Below are 19,488 nucleotides of genomic sequence, written 5' to 3' on the forward strand. Positions count from 1 at the left end.
CGTGTTTGAGTCCATTTTTAAAGATACAATATTAAAAACAAACCAAGCTACCAGAAAAAGAAAATTGCTTTTGCCACCAGTTCAGTCTTTATTAATACTTGGACACTGCAATTGACAGGCTGTCAGACATGCTATCACACAAAATAAAAAAGAAAGAAAAGGAAATAAACCGCCTTCAGTGATTAAATATTCAGTTCAGGCCTGAACAGAAATTCACACACTTGCAAATCATTTAAAAATAATGGCAAAAGCATTTAACTCTAAACACAATGACCATGAAGTCATACAATAATTTAGCTAAATATATAGAAAATGGTCAAAGGCACAATATTGCAAACACAGCACTGAAATCCATTTTATAAGACACTGAGAGTTTTTCAAGAAGCTCATGTCTGTTAAGGCTGAACAACAGTGACCCTGAACTTCCTTCATGTATTTGAAACCCCCTTAAGCAGTTGCTAGATTAGTGTTTCCTCACTGCTGACTGTCTTCAAGAAATTCGAAGCAAATTGAACACCATTGAGGGATCTATTTTATGCAATTGCTATACTCAGTGCATCTCAGATTAAAAAAAGCACAAATGTTTGCATTTAGCATAACATAAGAAGGAAGTTCACACCATTTCCTTTTTTGTTTGTTTGTTTATTTCTTTTTTGGTGTGGTAATATAGACCCTCACAGAAAGAGATTTACTGTAGGTACTAAACCAAACCAACATTCAATCATAACCGAATGCCTAAAACATATATATTACATGCTAAGGTAAAAAAAAAACATATAATAAAATATTGAGAAAATCTTTTTAATATAAAAGTGATGATATACAATATGAAATTACATGACCTCATGAGTTAGTTACGAGTGACCCAAAAACACCCTTAAAATTAAGGCAGAAGTCAAACAAGAGGGAGAAAGCCAAGAAGTCGACGCCCTGAAATGAGATAATGTTTCTAGAGAGGTTTTCAGTGTCCTTAACATTCCAGAACATTAAAATTACATAGACAAAATACTTAAAACAATTTATAGAAGGGGCTTACACTGTCTCTGCACAAGCCACATTGACCTACAATGACATTTACCTGTTCATTACATTTGGATTGGTGGTAATATTATTTGGGTGAGTTAGTTTAGGACTAATATAAAAGAGATTTTGCAGATGGCAGTCTGAAAGTATGAGTGAGAATGTGTTCAAGATGATAAGAAATCAGCAAGACTTGCACTTTATGCCAATACATTCCAGCAGAACTGCTTTAGGAATTTGTGTGTTAGAAAGCTGCTACATTCTCAAAGCATTAGCTAATGTTCTGGCGGGGTTCCCACAAAGTTAAGCACAAACATAATACAGTTTTTGTGTATGACATGTAAATTTGTTCTGCATTGCATCCTTTTGTAATTGACAAATTACTTGCCAATGAAAAAAATAATTTTTTTTTATTGAAATACAGGCATTTAAAAAAAAGATCTTAAATTTTCTCAAAGTTTTACATCAAAAGCATGAGCTAGCATAACATTATAATTCATAAATGCTTTTTTTTTCATCAATTCTTAATCATTAATTGTTCATATTTTTCACAAACGTTAGCAAAATGTTCTTGAAACAGTGGGCCACTGTATAATTTCCAGGTTTTTGCTATTTTAAAGAAAATTAAACATTTTATAAATAAACAGAAACGTCAGTCATCATGACGAATAAAAAATATATTGGCAATAAACCACAATTCTGTTGATTATTGCAGAGTTTAAAAATCAATTTGACTATTGATTGTTTTGATTGATTTCTCAGTATTCAGGAATCAGTGCCGCCGTCAACTTTAAACATCTAACTAAAACTTTCTGGCACCGTCTATCTACTAATGTACCTCACCAGTGCTTAACCTGCATTTAATACAAACAGCAAATCGCCATCATTTACAGTTCAAGTGTTGCAGTTTGTATCAAGTGCTATGTGTTGCTTAGTACAAACTATATGTACACCAATATACATTCAAGAGTCAATAGAGTTGACCCTTTATCATGCACATATTCACATTGTCTACACTAGATATGCATTTCCTAACAAGAATAATATTCATTCATTTTCCTTCGGCTTAGTTCCTTATTTATCAGGGGTTGCCACAGAGGAATGAACCGGCAACTATTCCAGCATATGTTTTACCCAGCGGATGCTCTTCCAGCCATAACCCAGTACTGGGAAACACCTCACATTTACACACATACACTACGGCCAATTTAGTTTATTCAATTCCTCTATAGGGAATGTGTTTAGACTGGAGGAAACCCATGCCAACACGGGGAGAACATGCAAACTCCACCAGAAATGCCAACTGGCCCAGTCGGGACTCGAACCAGCGACCTTCTTGCTGTGAGTCCACAGTGCTAAACACTGAGCCACTGTGCCGTCCAAGAAGAAAAACATTTTAAAAAACTACATGTATTCGCATCTTTCTGATCAGAACTTCACAGATAACAATTCTTAACCACTGATCTGTTGAGATTGCGTGAGTCAATGGTTGTGCATTCTGTAGTGTAGACACTGTGTTGGTGTGACCACTGCATCATTTAATATTAAACATCCTTAAAACAATCAAACGACCAAACTACATAAATACTGGTATATTTACATGAGGTGGGGGTTACTATTCTGATAAAACCATCTGATGATCTGGGACACACTAGTTTGCACCCACACCATTCAGATCTGCTTAGTTATGCAGTATGTTGAATGGTGTGACAAAAGCAATACATTAGATGTCAAACATCTGTGTCAAAAGTCTGTGTACTATCATTCAATTTCTCTCCCATGGGACTACTAGGAAGGGTTTCTCTTATATCAGGCTCAGAGATTATGTATATATCCTTACTTTCTTTCATATTTTTGTATATATATATATATATATATATATATATATATATATATATATATATATATATATATATATATATATATATATACACACACACACACACACACATTACCACCTTACTGGCTGATTTTGCTGACTTCTCTGTGAAAAAATTGGTGTAGACAAACATAGACAAAGCAGATTGCTAATGATTGTATTCAAAGACTTGGGAAAAAACTAAAACCTCTGCAGGGTCAGCAAAGCAAAGGACAATATTTAAAAGTTTTAAAACCTGCTCCTTATTTCTGAAACACAACAATTGTCCACTTGAAAGATGTAAAACCTTACTCCGTGGTTACTCCAACTCCTCCAAAGCCAGAAAGAGATTTTCACAGATGCAGAGTGGTATTTTTTGTTTCTAGGAGGAATAAGAGGAATTCAGATTTAGAGATGCAGAACAGGAACCAGCTACTGAATAACAAAGGGAAAAACAAAGAGATTTCAACACGGTCTTGAATGAAGTTTGATTTTGTCTAAAACCGAGCTCACACTGTGCGGTTTAGGCCACAGATTGGCCATCTGGGATAAATTTTAAAAAATCCAAAAATATTCCTATAAACCAAATATAAACTCTGTAGTTTTTAATTGTGACATGTTCACTAACAGCAAATTAGTGGCCTTTGTGATTGAATTTTTGTAGTTTTAGAGTATTTGAAACACTTTCCTGCTGTACGACTTTCAAGAAGACTTTTAAGAAGTCTTCTGTTAATAAACTAAGTATTCAAATATAAACAGTATTTCCTTTCCTCACAGCACTTATATTTAAACATGTTTTCATCTTGTTTTACTGAATATTTTCTGATTATTAGCCAAGTATTACAGAGTCGATGCTGGTAAAGGAACCTCATGAAATTGAAAGTAAAGGTGGCTTGAAAATCATTCAATGCATGTTTGTTTGTCAGGGTGCTTTCACACCTAGGCTTTTGTTTGGGAACCTGTCTCATTTGCCCAGTTAGCGTGGTTCATTTGTCATGTGTGAAACCAGCAATCGCGCTATGATCCGCACCAAATCAATCACTCCGAGATCGCCTGAATGAGGTTGTCTCGGCTCGATTAAAAAGAACTGTGGAGCGGATCGATCGCAGTGAGAAGGCGATAGGATCCAAGCGCGGTTATATCACAGTGTTTTATGGATATGTAATAGGGATACGGCTTTATGAAGAAAGAATTATGAGTAGGGCGGAAAGTTTTGCGAGTCTCCCTGGATGCCCGCAAACGAGTGATAATCTGTCTGTAATCTTGCGTCTCCCTACCGGTCCTCAAATACATCGCCCATCCTTCTCACTCCTCTCCACCAAATCTCTCCTCACTCTTCAGACACGTCGCGCGCACCTTGTCAAACTCTACCACCACCTCTCCTGACGGCTAAGCAGGGCGCTGCAAAATAAACCCTGACACTCTGACTAATGTGAGGAGAGTTTACTCATACATGACTTGTTTTAGCTCTTTTGGTCCGATTAGAAACTTTGCAGTGTGAAAGCGAACCGCACCAAGAGCAACAATGTAACAATTTTAATCTCTCTTTCGAAAAAACTGAATCGATTCACAGGTGTGAAAGCACCTTTAGTTGTTTTGCACCTGTCTAGGCAAAAAGTGACCATGAACAAATTTGTAAAGCATTTGAGGCACTACTTATTCTCTATACTTTCATGTCTGACAACCAGCAAACATTTGAAATGTTGTCTACTCAAAATACCTTTATTGTTTTGATCACCATTCGAAGTAGAAATGTATTGCATATTCACTGCTAAATGCTTGTTATGATAATCACCAGCATCATAAATACTAGTTCAACAATTATTTACATTAATCATATCAGAAATAAAAGTTTGTATTTACATGCTATTCTGTATATGTGTACTGTGCATATTTAAACATATATATATATATATATATATATATATATATATATATATATATATATATATATATATATGTGTGTGTGTGTGTGTGTGTGTGTGTGTGTGTGTGTGTGTGTGTGTGTGTGTGTGTGTGTGTGTGTGTGTGATTTTATTTTATTAGGTATTAAATGCTTAAGAAAATAGCATCAGAAATCAGAATAAGCAATACATCATGTCTGAATCAATTGTATTTGTGTATTATGAATAAGAATTTCATCATATGCTGTAAAAAAATCCATAATTTTAAAAATGTTAAATGTTAAATAACGGCTGTTAAATTACAGTAATAAAACGTAAAATAATGGATATTAAATTACAAAAACTTTCTTAAATTTTAATTTCTGGTAAATTTCTGTAATTTAATAGCTCTAATTTTAGGGTAAATTTCTGTAATTTAACAGACGTTATTTTACAGTCTTTTTCCAGCACCAAAGTGTACTGTAGTGTTAAATGTGCATTTAGATAATCTGTCTGTTTTTTCCCAGTGCCCTTGTTGATACTGGGCTACAGAAAACAGCTTGATTTTGGCTTTGCTGCTTAAGGCTAATGGTTCAGCGCAGCACATTGTTAGCCTTCACATGCACTGGTCCGATAATATAAAATAGCTAATGAGCATTTGTCTTACCTACCATGTTTTCATCTGATACTCTCTCAAGGTTGCGGAGCAGCTGCTGAGAAACAGAATCACAATACAAGTCAATAACTGAGGATATATTCAATCTCTGTAGTAAAGAATCATAAACAACGGGGTGTTTTACTTTGTAATTACCAATGTGAACAAACTTATTTAAAAAATAAACGTATCTTTGTAAATGACTTATAAAGATAATTAGAGAGAGGGAAAGATAAACAACACTTATTGTCTTACATGTGGTTTCAGTTTCTATCCTCACAGGATCTTGATAAATAACCAAACAAAAAACAATTAGTCATATAATGAAATACAGACATAAATTGACTAATTGTTATACAAGAGTAACTATAAAATGTTTATGAAAAATAGTTAATAGCTGTAATTACAATAACGTTTAGGACAAGCAGTAAAAATTATAGTTATCTTTTACTAGTAAAACGGCCAAGATAAAAAATATACATATATAATGTAGAATATACCTTGTGGATCATCATCTTTATCTCCATCTATTAATAAAAAGAAAGGAAATCCAGGTGTTTATCCATTTCATGGAGAATGCTACTATTAAGTCATATTAATTATAAAACATAATAGCTTGAAATTGGCTATTATAACTAAGAGGGTGTGATGCACACACTAAGACTCATATTTAAAAAATATATATTGAACAGGTGAGGATAAAAAAACAAATCTTAAAAAACAATGAGCATACATGTTAACACAACTATGGATTTACAAATAAAGTTAAAACACCATAAAAATATTTGTTGTCATGACTTATTGTCATCAATTTCACAGTGTTGCAACTAATAACAATAATAAATTCCTGAATAACAGAAACCTCACATTGCATTTGCCTTTAACATTCAACATGGTCTTAACTAACAACTAGGGCTGTAATGATACGTGACATGAAACCCAAATCGCGACACTCAGATCCACGATTCCTGTGCCGCGGTGTGATAAGGGAGAATCACGACACCCCGTGACTACCTTTCCAAAAACGTGACGCCTGCCTGCAAAAGTTGAGCTAGTTGAAGAAGAATGTGAGAAAACATGGCAACCAACCCAGAGTTTGTGGACCCTCCCTCCTCATTTAAGTCAGCAGTATGTCAACATTTAAGCTACCCGGTGGACATAAAGTATGGCAATCGTGTAGTCGACAAGACCCACACAATTTGCCATAAGTCCTTTAAGACGCTTCAGCAAGTGACAGGCAACACAACCAACATGCAGATGCATATCCTACAGCACCATCCAGAAATCAATTTAGCTCAAATCAAACGTCCCCGTTCCCGTGATAACAGAGCGCGGTTAAGTTGGTCTTGTTTTCGAGATTCCTGACACATTCAGTTATAGAAAAATCTCTTACCCTAAAAAAATCTTAAGTGTGTTTCCTTTTTTTCACTCGACATTTCGAGCACTGCCCCGTTTAAGCCCTCGCATTTTGCGTTTAGCGGGGAGGGCTCGCGCTGAACGGACCGTCTGAATGTAAGAGAACTTGATTGAAGAAGAATTTTCAACATGCTCGAATCATCTCCACAATCGAGTTTAGTTACAACAGAAGTGATATAGCTTTGGCTATTTATTTATTTTATATATGGCGATTTATATTGTTAATCATTTGCATAGTTAATATTGTTCTTTGGTGTTCAGTTTATAAAGATTTTTAAAAATGTTATTTAATTTAAAAATATAGTTTTAAAAATCTTTTTTTTCACCCCCCACGAAAGACAATTGTGATACGAACCGAATCGTGGGTTTGGTGTATCATTACAGCCCTACTAACAACTGTCATTATATCAAATATCTGCTGCAAGGCTGTTATAAATGAACTTGCAACAAAAAACTAGTATTTACAGAGAAGAGTCTGCAATTACACAAAATTGTGCTTCATTGTTTAATAACATGTTGAAAAATATTATTTTACAATACTGACTTTAATGCAAATGATAATTCACACAAACTAACAAACAGACAATAAAAAAAAACATACCTTGAGTTTGGTTTCCCTGGAGAGTTGAGTTCGCTAAAGAGAGAAATTTGAGATGAAGGGGTTTACTACACTGCTTAAAAAGTCTGTTGTGAAATGTTGTTTAAGAGCTACTAATGGTTTATGAAATAATAACTGGCTTTCAGGAGAAGCAGTGAGAATTATGGTTAACTTTACTAGTAAAACATCCTAGATATTTGTAAAATACTTGTGAAATATATAAGAAATAGCATCTTCCTACCATGGTCATTTCCCGCTGCTTCAACATCTTTTTTACCTTCATCTTTTAAAAGAAATAAACAAAATACATGACTTTGTCAATTTCTTGTGGATAAAGTTCATATAAACCACCTTTACATAATTAGGTTTTAAGGGATTTTTAAAACAATTCAGACAAACTAACAAAAAAACAAACAAACAAACCATACCTTGAGTGTGGTTTTTCAGGGGAGTTGAGCTCGCTAAAGAGAGAAATTTGAGATGAACAAGTTTATTAAACAGTGCTAAAAAAAAAATGTCTGTTGTGAAATGTTGTTTAAGAGCTACTAATGGTTTATGAAATAATAACTGGCTTTCAGGAGAAGCAGTGAAAAATATGGTTAACTTTACTAGTAAAACATCCGAGATATTTGTAAAATATTTGTGAGATATACAAGAAATTGCATCTTCCTACCATGGTCATTTTCCGCTGCTTCAACATCTTTTTTACCTTGATCTTTTAAAAGAAATAAACAAAATACATGATTAGCCATTTCTTGTGGATAAAGTTCATATAAACCACCTTTACATAATTAGCTTTTGAGGAAGTCAAAAAAAAGTCTGTTGTAATACTCTGTTTAAGAGCTTCTAATGAAAAATGAGTTTCTAAATGGGTTTCAGGATAAGCAGTGAGAATTACGGTTAACATGACTAGTAAAACATCCTAGATATTTGCAGAACATTTGAGAAATATATAGGAAATTTCATCTTTCTATCGTGTTGCTTTACATTTTCTTTATCAAAATCTTCACCTCCTTTAAAAAAATTTATCCATTTCATGTGGAATGGTTCAGTGTCACTTACTTATACTTCTAATAAATCACATTAATTCTAAAATATAATAGCTTGTACAATTTACAATTATAAGAAATAAATTGACAGTTTAACACACTGAACTTGAATAAAATCTGTATTTTTAAGCCTTGTAAAGAAATATTGCACAGGTAAGAATGAAAAACAGATTTCTATTATGAAAACACTTATTAACATTAAGAGATTAATAACAGCACATCACAGAAACCTTACATCTATTTTTAACAAGATCATACATTTCATTTGAGGTTTTTACAGCATAAAATTGCCTGGCAATATGCGATTGCCTTTCCAATTCAACATGGTCTTAACTAATAAAGACTTTCATTTATTTTAGCCAAAGTGCAAACGAAACATGTCTCATATATGCCTATACACAGGCTGTATTTTTTCTGACAAACTGTTTCAACCGAAATTGGACATGCTACTCTGAGAGATTAAAGAACTGGCCGGGATCATATACTTTTACATTTAGCTGTTTATACTGCAGTTAGTTTTTAGGGCATATTATTCACAGACTATATTATCCTGTATAACGATAGACTGCGTTAAAGCGGGGAAAAAACACAAGCATTACCGGCCTTATCATGATGGAATCATTTAGTAGCGAACTTGCGTTTATGTGACTTAGGGCCTACTCACACTATGCCATCCATACCGTGCCCAGGCCCGTTTCCCGGATTGTTTGAGAAGTGTGAGTGCTCTGAATCGGGCTCAAGCACGGTTCTCTTGGCCGGCCCTGGCCCGGTTGGAAGAGGTGTGCCAGAGCGCGGATCACTTGGGCTTTAGCACGGTACGCTTGTGTGTGAGTGCAAAACGCGGCAAAGCCCGAAACTGAAAGTGACTTTTAAGGGACTGTTTCATATGGATTTATTAATTAATCTACTGTTCAGTGAATGCAAACTGCCGTAGTTTATTAAAGACGCAAACCCCTCACTGCACCACAGCTGCACCTTCAGCAGACCTCCTCATTCCTGCAGCACTTTATGATTGTTTATGATTGTTTATGATTGTTTATGAGCGGCAAAAGTGGCAGATCTGTTTGGCGAAATATCTGACTGCATGTCCCCGCATCCCTAAGGACTGTTTGGCGAAATATCTGCATATCAAACCGACTGAAACGATATAACTAGAGAAATCTCCACTGTGCTGCTGAGTGAGAGAGAGCGCTTCTCACTGAACAGCACAGCAGCGATGACTTAAGCGTGCCGAGGCTCGATTGTGGTGTGAGCGCGGGCCGTCGGGGGAGACAGGAGGGGGGACATACCTAGTGTGAGTACGGCCTTACACTTGTTGTTGAAAAAACCTAATGACTATCTTTTCTTTTCTTTTTTTTTTTGCTGCCACCATCCTCGCTTGTGTGTCACCCAACACACCTTATTCTTGCACGTGGAAAAAACAATCCATTTGGCGCAACTTGTATCTAAACGCAGCCACACTCCCTCACATGCAAGCAGGGAAAGCCACAGCTCATTAAAATGTCCATATATGTTTTGGGGGCGGGAGGACTCAAGGAGAGAATGTCATTTAAGCCTTTCTGCATGTCTAAGTTAACGTTGACAGCGCGATTATTTTTTAAGTGGATTAAATTATTAGTAGGGACATTTCAATGGTTGGTGGATATTGGTGGGGATGCGTCCACCCTAAATCTATGCCCCTGACAGTATATAATAAATATTGTACAGTGTTACTGACATTACATTAATTTTTGCAGGAAACATCAATCCAATAAACACAAACATACCTTTTTTACATGGAACATGTTCATCAACAAACTCTGATGGAAAAAAACAAACAAACAAGGAATTAAAACTGGTCTAATGATTGGACAAAAAAAACAGTTGTTGTTGATTGTACATGTAATAATTCTTAGCATTAAATGGAGCAGTAGATCTCAACTCCATTACTCTGCACAGTTTGTGCAGATTAGCAGAGGTCCGTGTGACAGACATAGCCCTATAGTGAAATTACCGGTTTGTAAACATTCACGATGTGCACACAGAAAAGTTAGCCTTTTACAAGTAGAATAGAATAAAATAATTTATTAAAAAGATGAATGCGATTTTATATTTAAAAGATTTAAAATGTTATATTAAAAATTTTGACTTCATTATTGCAAATCTGAGGTTATATCTCACAATAATGATGAGGAAAAACAACTTGTTATTCTCTCTCTCTGTTTCCCCTTAGCTCAGAATATATGTTCCAGGGTTTTTTTAACTATTAACATTGTGAACTGTAATAGGACTAGGTTTAAATTATGTGTTTAATGCTGTAATTGTAGGGCTAAAATAAATTGCCTGCAAACAACATATATAATTATTTTGTAGACCTACTGTATTTAGTCTATATATTAAAGTAATTATTTTTTATATTTCCACAGCAATACTATATCGACACTTAGGCGCCCACATTGATATATCCCGAATGTTTTTTTTTTTAATATTTGGTTGAAAATTTAAATATATATATTTGCAGTCTACTAAATAGTGTTATCGCAGAAAATTGCAAAAAGCATTTATGACAGGTTTTCAATAAAGTTTTGTTCAGTTTGTCTGCTTGATGAGACTACTTTGCACTGCACAACATTTAAATCAATAATATTGTATCATGATAATATTGTATAGTGGTGATTCCCACCTCTACTCTAAACGGAGGCTATTAATTCTGACTTTAACTGTATATAAAGCCGCACTACTGCTTTCAACAAATGCTTCTTGTTAAGCAAATTATTACATTAGTTAAGAAGGATCATGTGACACTGAATACTGCAGTACAGTAATGATGCAGAAAATTCAGCTTTGATTCACATTACACTTGAAAATACACTCGTATTAAAACAACATTAAAAACAGTTCATGTAAACTGAAATAATATTTTCAATGATAATATTACAGTTTATAAATTAATGCAGCCTTTGTGCAGTCTATATGTGAGTGGTTGAAAGAGTCAAAGAGAATGTACTTAACACTTAAATTAAATGATAAAAGACATTTAATAGACTTACTCTTGACTCTCCCGTTTTTGTGATACAGACCAAAGCAGGCCCCAATACCACAAAGGATGAGGACAGGAAAAATGATCCACCAAGGTCCGCTGCTTGATTCCTCTGAAAAAAGAACATTACCGTTTTTACTGTATGAAACATAACAGATTACCTTGTTAAAATCTCTAAACTCTTGTCTTTGTTGTTCTTTCAAGCTTGTAATGAGTTTTGATTCAATTACTGATGCAACTTCAACACAAACAGAAAATGTATATTCCCACCATTTATTTTTTTTTATTTAACATTAATTTTGAACATCTAAAAAAATTTTAGACAATATTTGCCTTTGTGTTTTATATATCTTGCAAGGACCCATAAGTCAATTTCAGTTTTAGGTTTACACCATGTTGCGCACCACTACTTCATTTGTGCAACACCTGGAAGATAACTTCCTTTAACCAGATGGTTTTAATAAACAGAGCTAAGGTGATATTAGTTTTCAGTTGACTAGTTAATTAACAGAGCTGAAATCAAATGTTTTTTTAAAAACAAATAATATTAATTAAGATGTAATTAATATTACATAAATGTAGCTGTAAATAGTTAATTAACAATTTGTCACATGCAAAATAAACAAAAACATCAAGCAACATAACACCAGAGAGGTACAAGAATTATTCATTTTAAATAAAAAGTAAGTTATTACATTCCTGTACATTGCTGTGTTGCGTGATTACTATTAGTTTTTTTTTTCCGCTAGTCTCTCCCTCTTTTTTCTCTCTCTCTCTCACTCGCTCTTCTCCCGCTTCCACCCATACAGTAGCTACGATTGGCTACCACTGCCCAGCTGTTTGCCGTGTTCCCCCCTGAGGTTACCACACAGTCTCCAATCCAGCCGCTGCCACCATGGCATAAAAGTGGTGACAAGATGCTACTTGCAACGCCCTGGGATGGGACACTTGAATTTCTGTGTTGTGTTGTGTGTCAGTGAAATTGCAAATCCGTTTTCAGTGTGTTACAATTAGGTAAATGTCTGTTGTTTTTTGTCTGTTCTCCATTTGTCTACCATCAGTTATTTGTTGAAAATTTATTAAAAATAAAAAAGCTGAAAAATCTTTTTGTCAACTTTGTTGATGCACCTTTGGCAGCGATTACAGCCTCAAGTCTTTCTGAATATGATGCCACAAGCTTGGCACACCTGTCTTTGGGAATTTTTGCCCATTCCTCTTTGCAGTACCTCTCAAGCTCTGTCAGGATGCTGGATGGGAAGTAACAGTGTACAGCCATTTTCAGATCTCTCCAGAGATGGTTGTTGTGAAGCCACTCCATTGATATTTTGGCGGTGTGCTTTGGGTCATTGTCCTGCTGGAAGATGAACTGTCTCCCCAGTGTGAGGTCAAAATCACTCTGAAGCAGGTCTACATTCAGGATGTCTCTGTACATTGCTGCATTCATCTTTCCCTCTATCCTGACTAGTCTTCCAGTTCCTGCTGCTGAAAAACATCCCCACAGCATGATGCTGCCACCACCATGCTTCACTGTAGGGATGCTGTTAGCCTGGTGATGAGCGCTGCCTGCTTTTCTCCAAATGTAACGCCTGGCGTTCACTCTAAAGAGTTCAATTTTAGTCTCATCAGAGCAAAGAGTTTAGTTTCTTATGGTCTGAGAGTCCTTCAGATGCCTTCTGGCAAATTCCAGGTGGAGAGTGGCTTCAGTCTGGCCACTCTACCATACTGGCCTGATTGGTGGATTCCACTGTACCAAAACCAATTTAGAGCTTCGTGTCAAAGGCTGTGAATACTGATGTACATGTGATTTTTTGAGTTTTTTTTTATTTTTAATAAATTTTCAACAATTTCAAAAACTCTTGGTTCACATTGTCATTATGGGGTATTGTGTGTAGAATGTTGATGAAATAAATGAAATTAATTCATTTTGGAATAAGGCTGTGACAAAGATATGTGGAAAAAGTGAAGCGCTATTAATACTTTTCGAATGCACTATATATAACTCCTATTCAACATAATGTATATATATATATATATATAGTTGAAGTCAGAATTATTAGCCCCCTTTTGATTCTTATTTTCTTTTTCAAATATTTCTGTTTAACAGAGCATGTTTAACAGAGCAAGTACATTTTCACAGTTTGTCTGTGTTTTTTCTTCTGGAGAAAGTCTTATCTGTTTTATTTCGGCTAGAATAAAAGCAGTTATTAATTTTTTTAAAACCATTTATGGGACAAAATTATCAGCCCCTTTAAGCTAATATTTTTTTGATAATCTACAGAACAAACCATCATTATACAATGACTTGCCTAATTACCCTAACCTGCCTAGTTCACCTTATTAACCTAGTGAAGCCTTTAAACATCACTTTAAGCTGTATAGAAGTGTCTTGAAGAATATCTAGTCTAATATTATTTACTGTTATTTCTATAATTTACAATTAATTATAAATATTGTGTTTGCTCCCCCTTACTTATATATTTTTGTGTAAATAAAAAATTATGTAAATGAATATATTGCTATGTTATTATCATGAGGAATTGTGTAATTGTTTGTAGTTTTCTCTCCCTGATTAGGCAATTTAATTTGGAGTATTAACAGCTGTTGTGAATTGGATTTGAGATGGATTGAGATGAATTATTGGAGATTGGACAGGCCAACTGGGTAGATTTACATGGACAAAGGAAAATTAAGACCTGTTAAAAATGATTTAATACCTACTTCTACTAACATTTTAAGACTTTTTAAAGACATTTTAAGACTCCGCAGACACGCTGTAAGACTATTTTAGCTGTCTGTAGTATGAAACAGGATAAGCATTTCATTACAGCTCTTTTTTATGTGCAACTTCTGAATTGAAAGGAGCATCTCAGCATCAGTCCAATGTGAAAATGAATCTAGCTTTTGTAGTGAATTGCTGTCTCACCTTCAAACAGCTGTTCCTCAGTGACTGGATCACTGGTTGCACGACTTGCGATGTTATCTAGTGTGCATGTGTAGTAGTTCATTGGATTTCCAGTTCTGTGGACTGTGATGGACTCACTTCGCTCATTACTCGTAAAGGTCTTAATTTCTCCAGTAGCATTCTTCCAAATGATTGATAACTCCATGGTGACGCTTTCATCATACTTGCATTTCAGATATGCAGCTTTTGAGTCGCCAGATTTCTCTATTGTTATCGTAGGTTTGGGCACCCGCTCTGGTAAAAATAAACAAATTCATTTAAATTTTAAATAAATTAAAAAACATGTAGTCCACAGGGTAAACATTTGAAATGATAAAGGCAAAGGCTAATACCATAGTACTTATGTATAAACCATTACAAACAAGTACTACCATAGTATTAAAATTAAGCATGGGCTGGTATAGGATTCTGATGGTATGATAACCTTGGATAAAAATATTACAGTTTTGCAGTATTGTGGTTATTTGTTCATTCATTCATTTTCTTATCGGCTTAGTCCCTTTATTAATCCAGGGTCGCCACAGCGGAATGAACCACCAACTTATTTGTTCATTCATTCATTTTCTTGTCGGCTTAGTTCCTTTATTAATCCGGGGTCGCCACAGCAGAATGAAACCACCAACTTATCCAGCATGTTTTTACACAGCGGATGCCATTCCAGCCGCAACCCATCTCTGGCAAACATTCACACATACACACTCATACACTACAGACAATTTAGCCTACGAAATTCACCTGTACCGCATATCTTTGAACTGTGGGGGAAACCGGACCACCCGGAGGAAACCGGACCACCCGGAGGAAACCCACGAGAATGCAGGGAGAACATGCAAACTCCACACAGAAACACCAACTGAGCCGAGGATCGAACCAGCGACCCAGTGACCTTCTTGCTGTGAGGCGACAGCACTACCTACTGCGCCACTGCTTCGCCAGTATTGTGGTTACTGCTCTGAAATTCTGATGTTCTGAGATTCTTTTTACATGTCTGGGTAAAAAACTAAAACTTTTTACCCTTTTAAACACAATACATTTTATTTTGAGAAACTTTTAAAATATTTTGGAGCAGTAAACAGGCTGAATAATTCAAAATGAATTCAAATGAATCATTGACTTTGGCTGTCTTTATTAGTATCTAAAACATAGATTTCATTACAATTTAAAATGATATATTTGGAGATAATTTCAGCTGGAAATACCGTTGTAATAAAAAACTTAAAACAAACATAAAAAAAAAAGTTTTTCATATACAGTGAGAACGGCGGTATACCTTGAAAACAGTTATCATCCCATGCTTAGTTAAAATGTGTATTTTTTATTTCAGTTGTTCGCTGTAAACTCTAAACTCTATGGTGAATGATTTTCACTATTATTAAATATGACAGTACCATTGTAGGTCAATTACAACATGACACAAGCACTGAAAACACTACTATAGGAGATGATAAAGAGAAACATGTACCAGGAAATTTCTAAGACATACATAGTACTGCAAAGTCCAAAACACATAAAAAATACATCAATGTTTGTAAGCGTAACAACAATTATTGCTAAACTCAATTTAATTGTAAAAGTAGTTTGCTATGGAACAGGCACAGTGTTTAACTGATTATGTGAAGCTCAGTGTTTAAAACAAGTAATAAAAACATGATGAGTTTAATAGTGTTATTATAATAATCTGAATACAATCAATATAGACTCACCTTTAACAGTCAGGCTGAATCTTTGTGTCTGCTCTTTGCTGTTGATGTCAATGGTGTAAACTCCAGTGTGGAAAGGAGTTAAGTTTTTTATAGTGATTTTTCCAGTCGTCTTTTCAAGACTTGTGATGCCTTTGAAGTTATCATTATAGATATTTACACCATCATCATCATCATATTCAATCGCCTTGGTAACATCTTCACTAGCGCTTATGTGTTTCCATATAATGCTGGCTCCTGGAGGGATAGGACTGGCTGGAGTAAAAGAAACTGCATCACCCACTGCTTTCACCTCTTCACCTAATGAATAAAACACGAGAGAGTATTTTAGTCAACAATCAAATCTCTGTACTGCTCACTTCTATAGAAAATTACAATTGTACAAGGACGTAACAATGTTACGTTAATATAAGCTCCAAGCTACATTCCTCAGTATCTATGGTGTTGAATTGTTAAAAACACATTAAAATAGATGATTATTCAATACACTGATTGTAAAATGGGTAATATTAATGTACAGTGGTCATAATCCAGAGCTCCCACTTCTAGCCAAAATCTCTGACTTGAACTGAATAAAACACAGAATTTCTAAATTATAATTAACTTGGTTTCGGTTTAACATTAAAATTATTTGAGCTTGAAAATGAATCTAATAGCCATTATTGGATAAAAAAATATTATGCGAAACAAATATATGATAATTTACCTTAGATTTTTAAAAATAAATTAAATTTAACTTAAGCACACAGTCTAACATCCAGGGTTCATTAAATGAAAACTAAAACGTAATGTGACAAACAAAAAGTCCCCGATATTCCATGACTTGAACAAAAACTATATTGAACTCCACGAGTTTCAATGGCTTTAATTGACAGGCTTTTTAATGGCTTTTTTAAATTGAATGCCTTTTTAAATTGTCAGGACATCGCGGAAATATCAAGACCCGCACTAGGAACCCCGATAAACATTATATTATCATGTTTTACCGAGGTTACATATTTTGTGTACAGTAGGCCCAATAACCTAGATGCTAGCTTATAGCTAATCTAGCGATAGCTAATCTAAAACTAATGTAGATCACCACAAAGACTATCGTGAACACAACCGCAAACATACTCCAATCACTTGACAAAGATAACCCGCGCTACAACATTATAATAACGTTATAATAACTATATATGTATAATAACTACATATATTTGCGGTAGAAAGTAATTACCGTTAGCATGGCGCTATACTCAAATAAGATGTTAAGGAACACAATAATAAGTTACCTGAAACTGCTCCTAAAGCGAACACGAGGCAGAGGGCGGCAGCCGAGTATCTTAGAAGGAACATTTTCATACAATATGTACTTTATGAAGCTATTTCTCTATACTATTAGCCAAAAATAGCCGCGCCGGGGAAGCACACCCTACGACGAATGTCGGCGGACACAGGAAGCTATGAAACGAAACCGAAACCAATCCAATATGGGGCGTCTGCAGACTTGGATCCAGGCAGTTTTACGGCCCAGGCAGTTTTACGCTCCACAGCTTTACGCCCCTGTTGTTCCTAATGTGTCCAGTAGGGAGAGATGAAAGATACATGCCCACATAATATATTTAAAGTCAACGCTACCAGATTATTAAATGTCCTGTTCATAAATGTATATTTTAAATTAGATTACGCTAAATATGAACGCTAAGTTAATGTATCATAAAGTGAGTTATAAACTCACTATGTAATATGCAGAATTGATACACTCACAAAACAATTCCAGATATGCAAAAGCCCAATTGCAAATTAATTTAGATTAATTTAATTAGAAAAATTAGAAACACAAGTTGTTGGATAGTGTAATGGTTATTTGTTGCCAAGCTATACGTTTTCATATAGAGATATGCATTTGTTGTATTGTTCATATATAAATTTGCATTTTGAAAATAACAAAATTATAACCAAACAATACAGTGTAATTTGGAGTAATGATGTGCTTTGATAAGAATGCAGAGGTATTGTTACAATAAATATAATGAAACAATAAGGGATAAACAATATGATTGCATGTGCAATTCAAACTTCATTGGTAATATATAAAATGCACTGTATAGCTATATGAACAAAAATGAGTAGACCATTTATAATTGGGAGTTTCTTTATGCATTTATAGATACATGATAGTTTAATTGTTTAAATTAGAACAGGATTGCATTACATTGATTGTAATTGAAAGTAATGCAATTTTAAAATTTAAAATAAAATCAATTACATTTTCAGACCTGTTTACATTTATTTCAATATTTAAGAAAGTCAAATTTGGAGGAATAATGTAGTGTAGTTGGAGTGTAGATTTGGCTGACAACCCAGACCATGTAAGTGTATTGTCTAATCTATGAGAAAATATATATCTTTAAATAATTATAAAATATATAATAATTACTCCCTTGCTGAGACAAAAAGGTAAAAGAAAATTAGCCTACATAACACACTTTCTTATGTAGGTTAATGTTATTTTACTCTTTTGTTGATGTAGAACATGTAGCTTGCCTGCACATAGTTACCTAAAATTGAGTCAAACTAACACATTGCTGTTATACTACACCAATTTGTTTGTGTTGACATACACTCACATCGATCTTAATCTAATTTAAAAAAAAGGTTTAAGTTTCATGTTTTAAACACGTATTTAACATAGCTACCTCTTCATCGCGTCGCGTTTGGTTGGGTGAGATAAAGTTCTGGAGGCTTAAAATAACACTGTACTGCTTCCCTCTACTGGACACAACAGGAACAACAGGGGCGTAAAACTGCCTGGGCCGTGAAACTGCTTGAGCCGTAGATCTGTCTTGATCCATGTCTGCAGCCTCCCCCTACTCAAACCAATGGGCGAGGGGCGCTGTTTAGTGGAAAGCTTCAGTGGTTATTGCGGCCATCTTGTGGAGAGATTTGATATAGCGCCTGCTGAAGGCCCCATATAGGGGCTAGTTGGCTGGTTGTAGCTGGTCGACCAGGCTGCTTAGACGGATTTGGGCCATTTCCAGCCTGGCCTTGGCTGGTCAAGTTCCTCACGAGTTTATTTGTCTGTGATATTGAAGTTTTTTTGACTCCTCCACCACAGTAAGCAGCAAAAAAATAAAAAAATAAAATAAAATAAAAAATAAAAAACTGCAGAACAAAACCAGCGACACTTACCAATAATATCCAGCTGCAGGCCCGCAGAACCACACACGTTTTAGGCGCACACAATCTAGGACACACAATCTAGGCAAACCATATATGGTTACGACGGATGTTACTGTTATTAACGTCTTTTTGAACATCGTCATCGATATATTTTGATATATAT

The 19,488-nt window shown here is 34.9% G+C and overlaps 1 protein-coding gene across 1 annotated transcript; it reads right to left on the reverse strand.

Annotated features, from left to right (window-relative positions):
• Positions 1-64: 64 nt before the first annotated feature.
• On the reverse strand, positions 65-17,623 carry si:ch211-132g1.3 (the record flags this gene model as incomplete). The annotated part of the gene is given in 11 exon segments (NM_001441424.1): positions 65-2,897; positions 2,940-3,266; positions 5,918-5,944; positions 7,432-7,464; positions 7,860-7,891; positions 8,104-8,145; positions 10,246-10,278; positions 11,509-11,610; positions 14,422-14,694; positions 16,164-16,460; positions 17,435-17,623. Coding segments are annotated over 10 exon segments (912 nt in total), but the record flags the coding sequence as incomplete, so codon positions are not given.
• Positions 17,624-19,488: the final 1,865 nt, after the last annotated feature.

Source organism: Danio rerio, chromosome 1 (assembly GCF_052040795.2).
Source record: "Danio rerio strain M-AB ecotype USA chromosome 1, GRCz13ab, whole genome shotgun sequence".
Taxonomy (NCBI): Eukaryota; Metazoa; Chordata; class Actinopteri; order Cypriniformes; family Danionidae; genus Danio; species Danio rerio.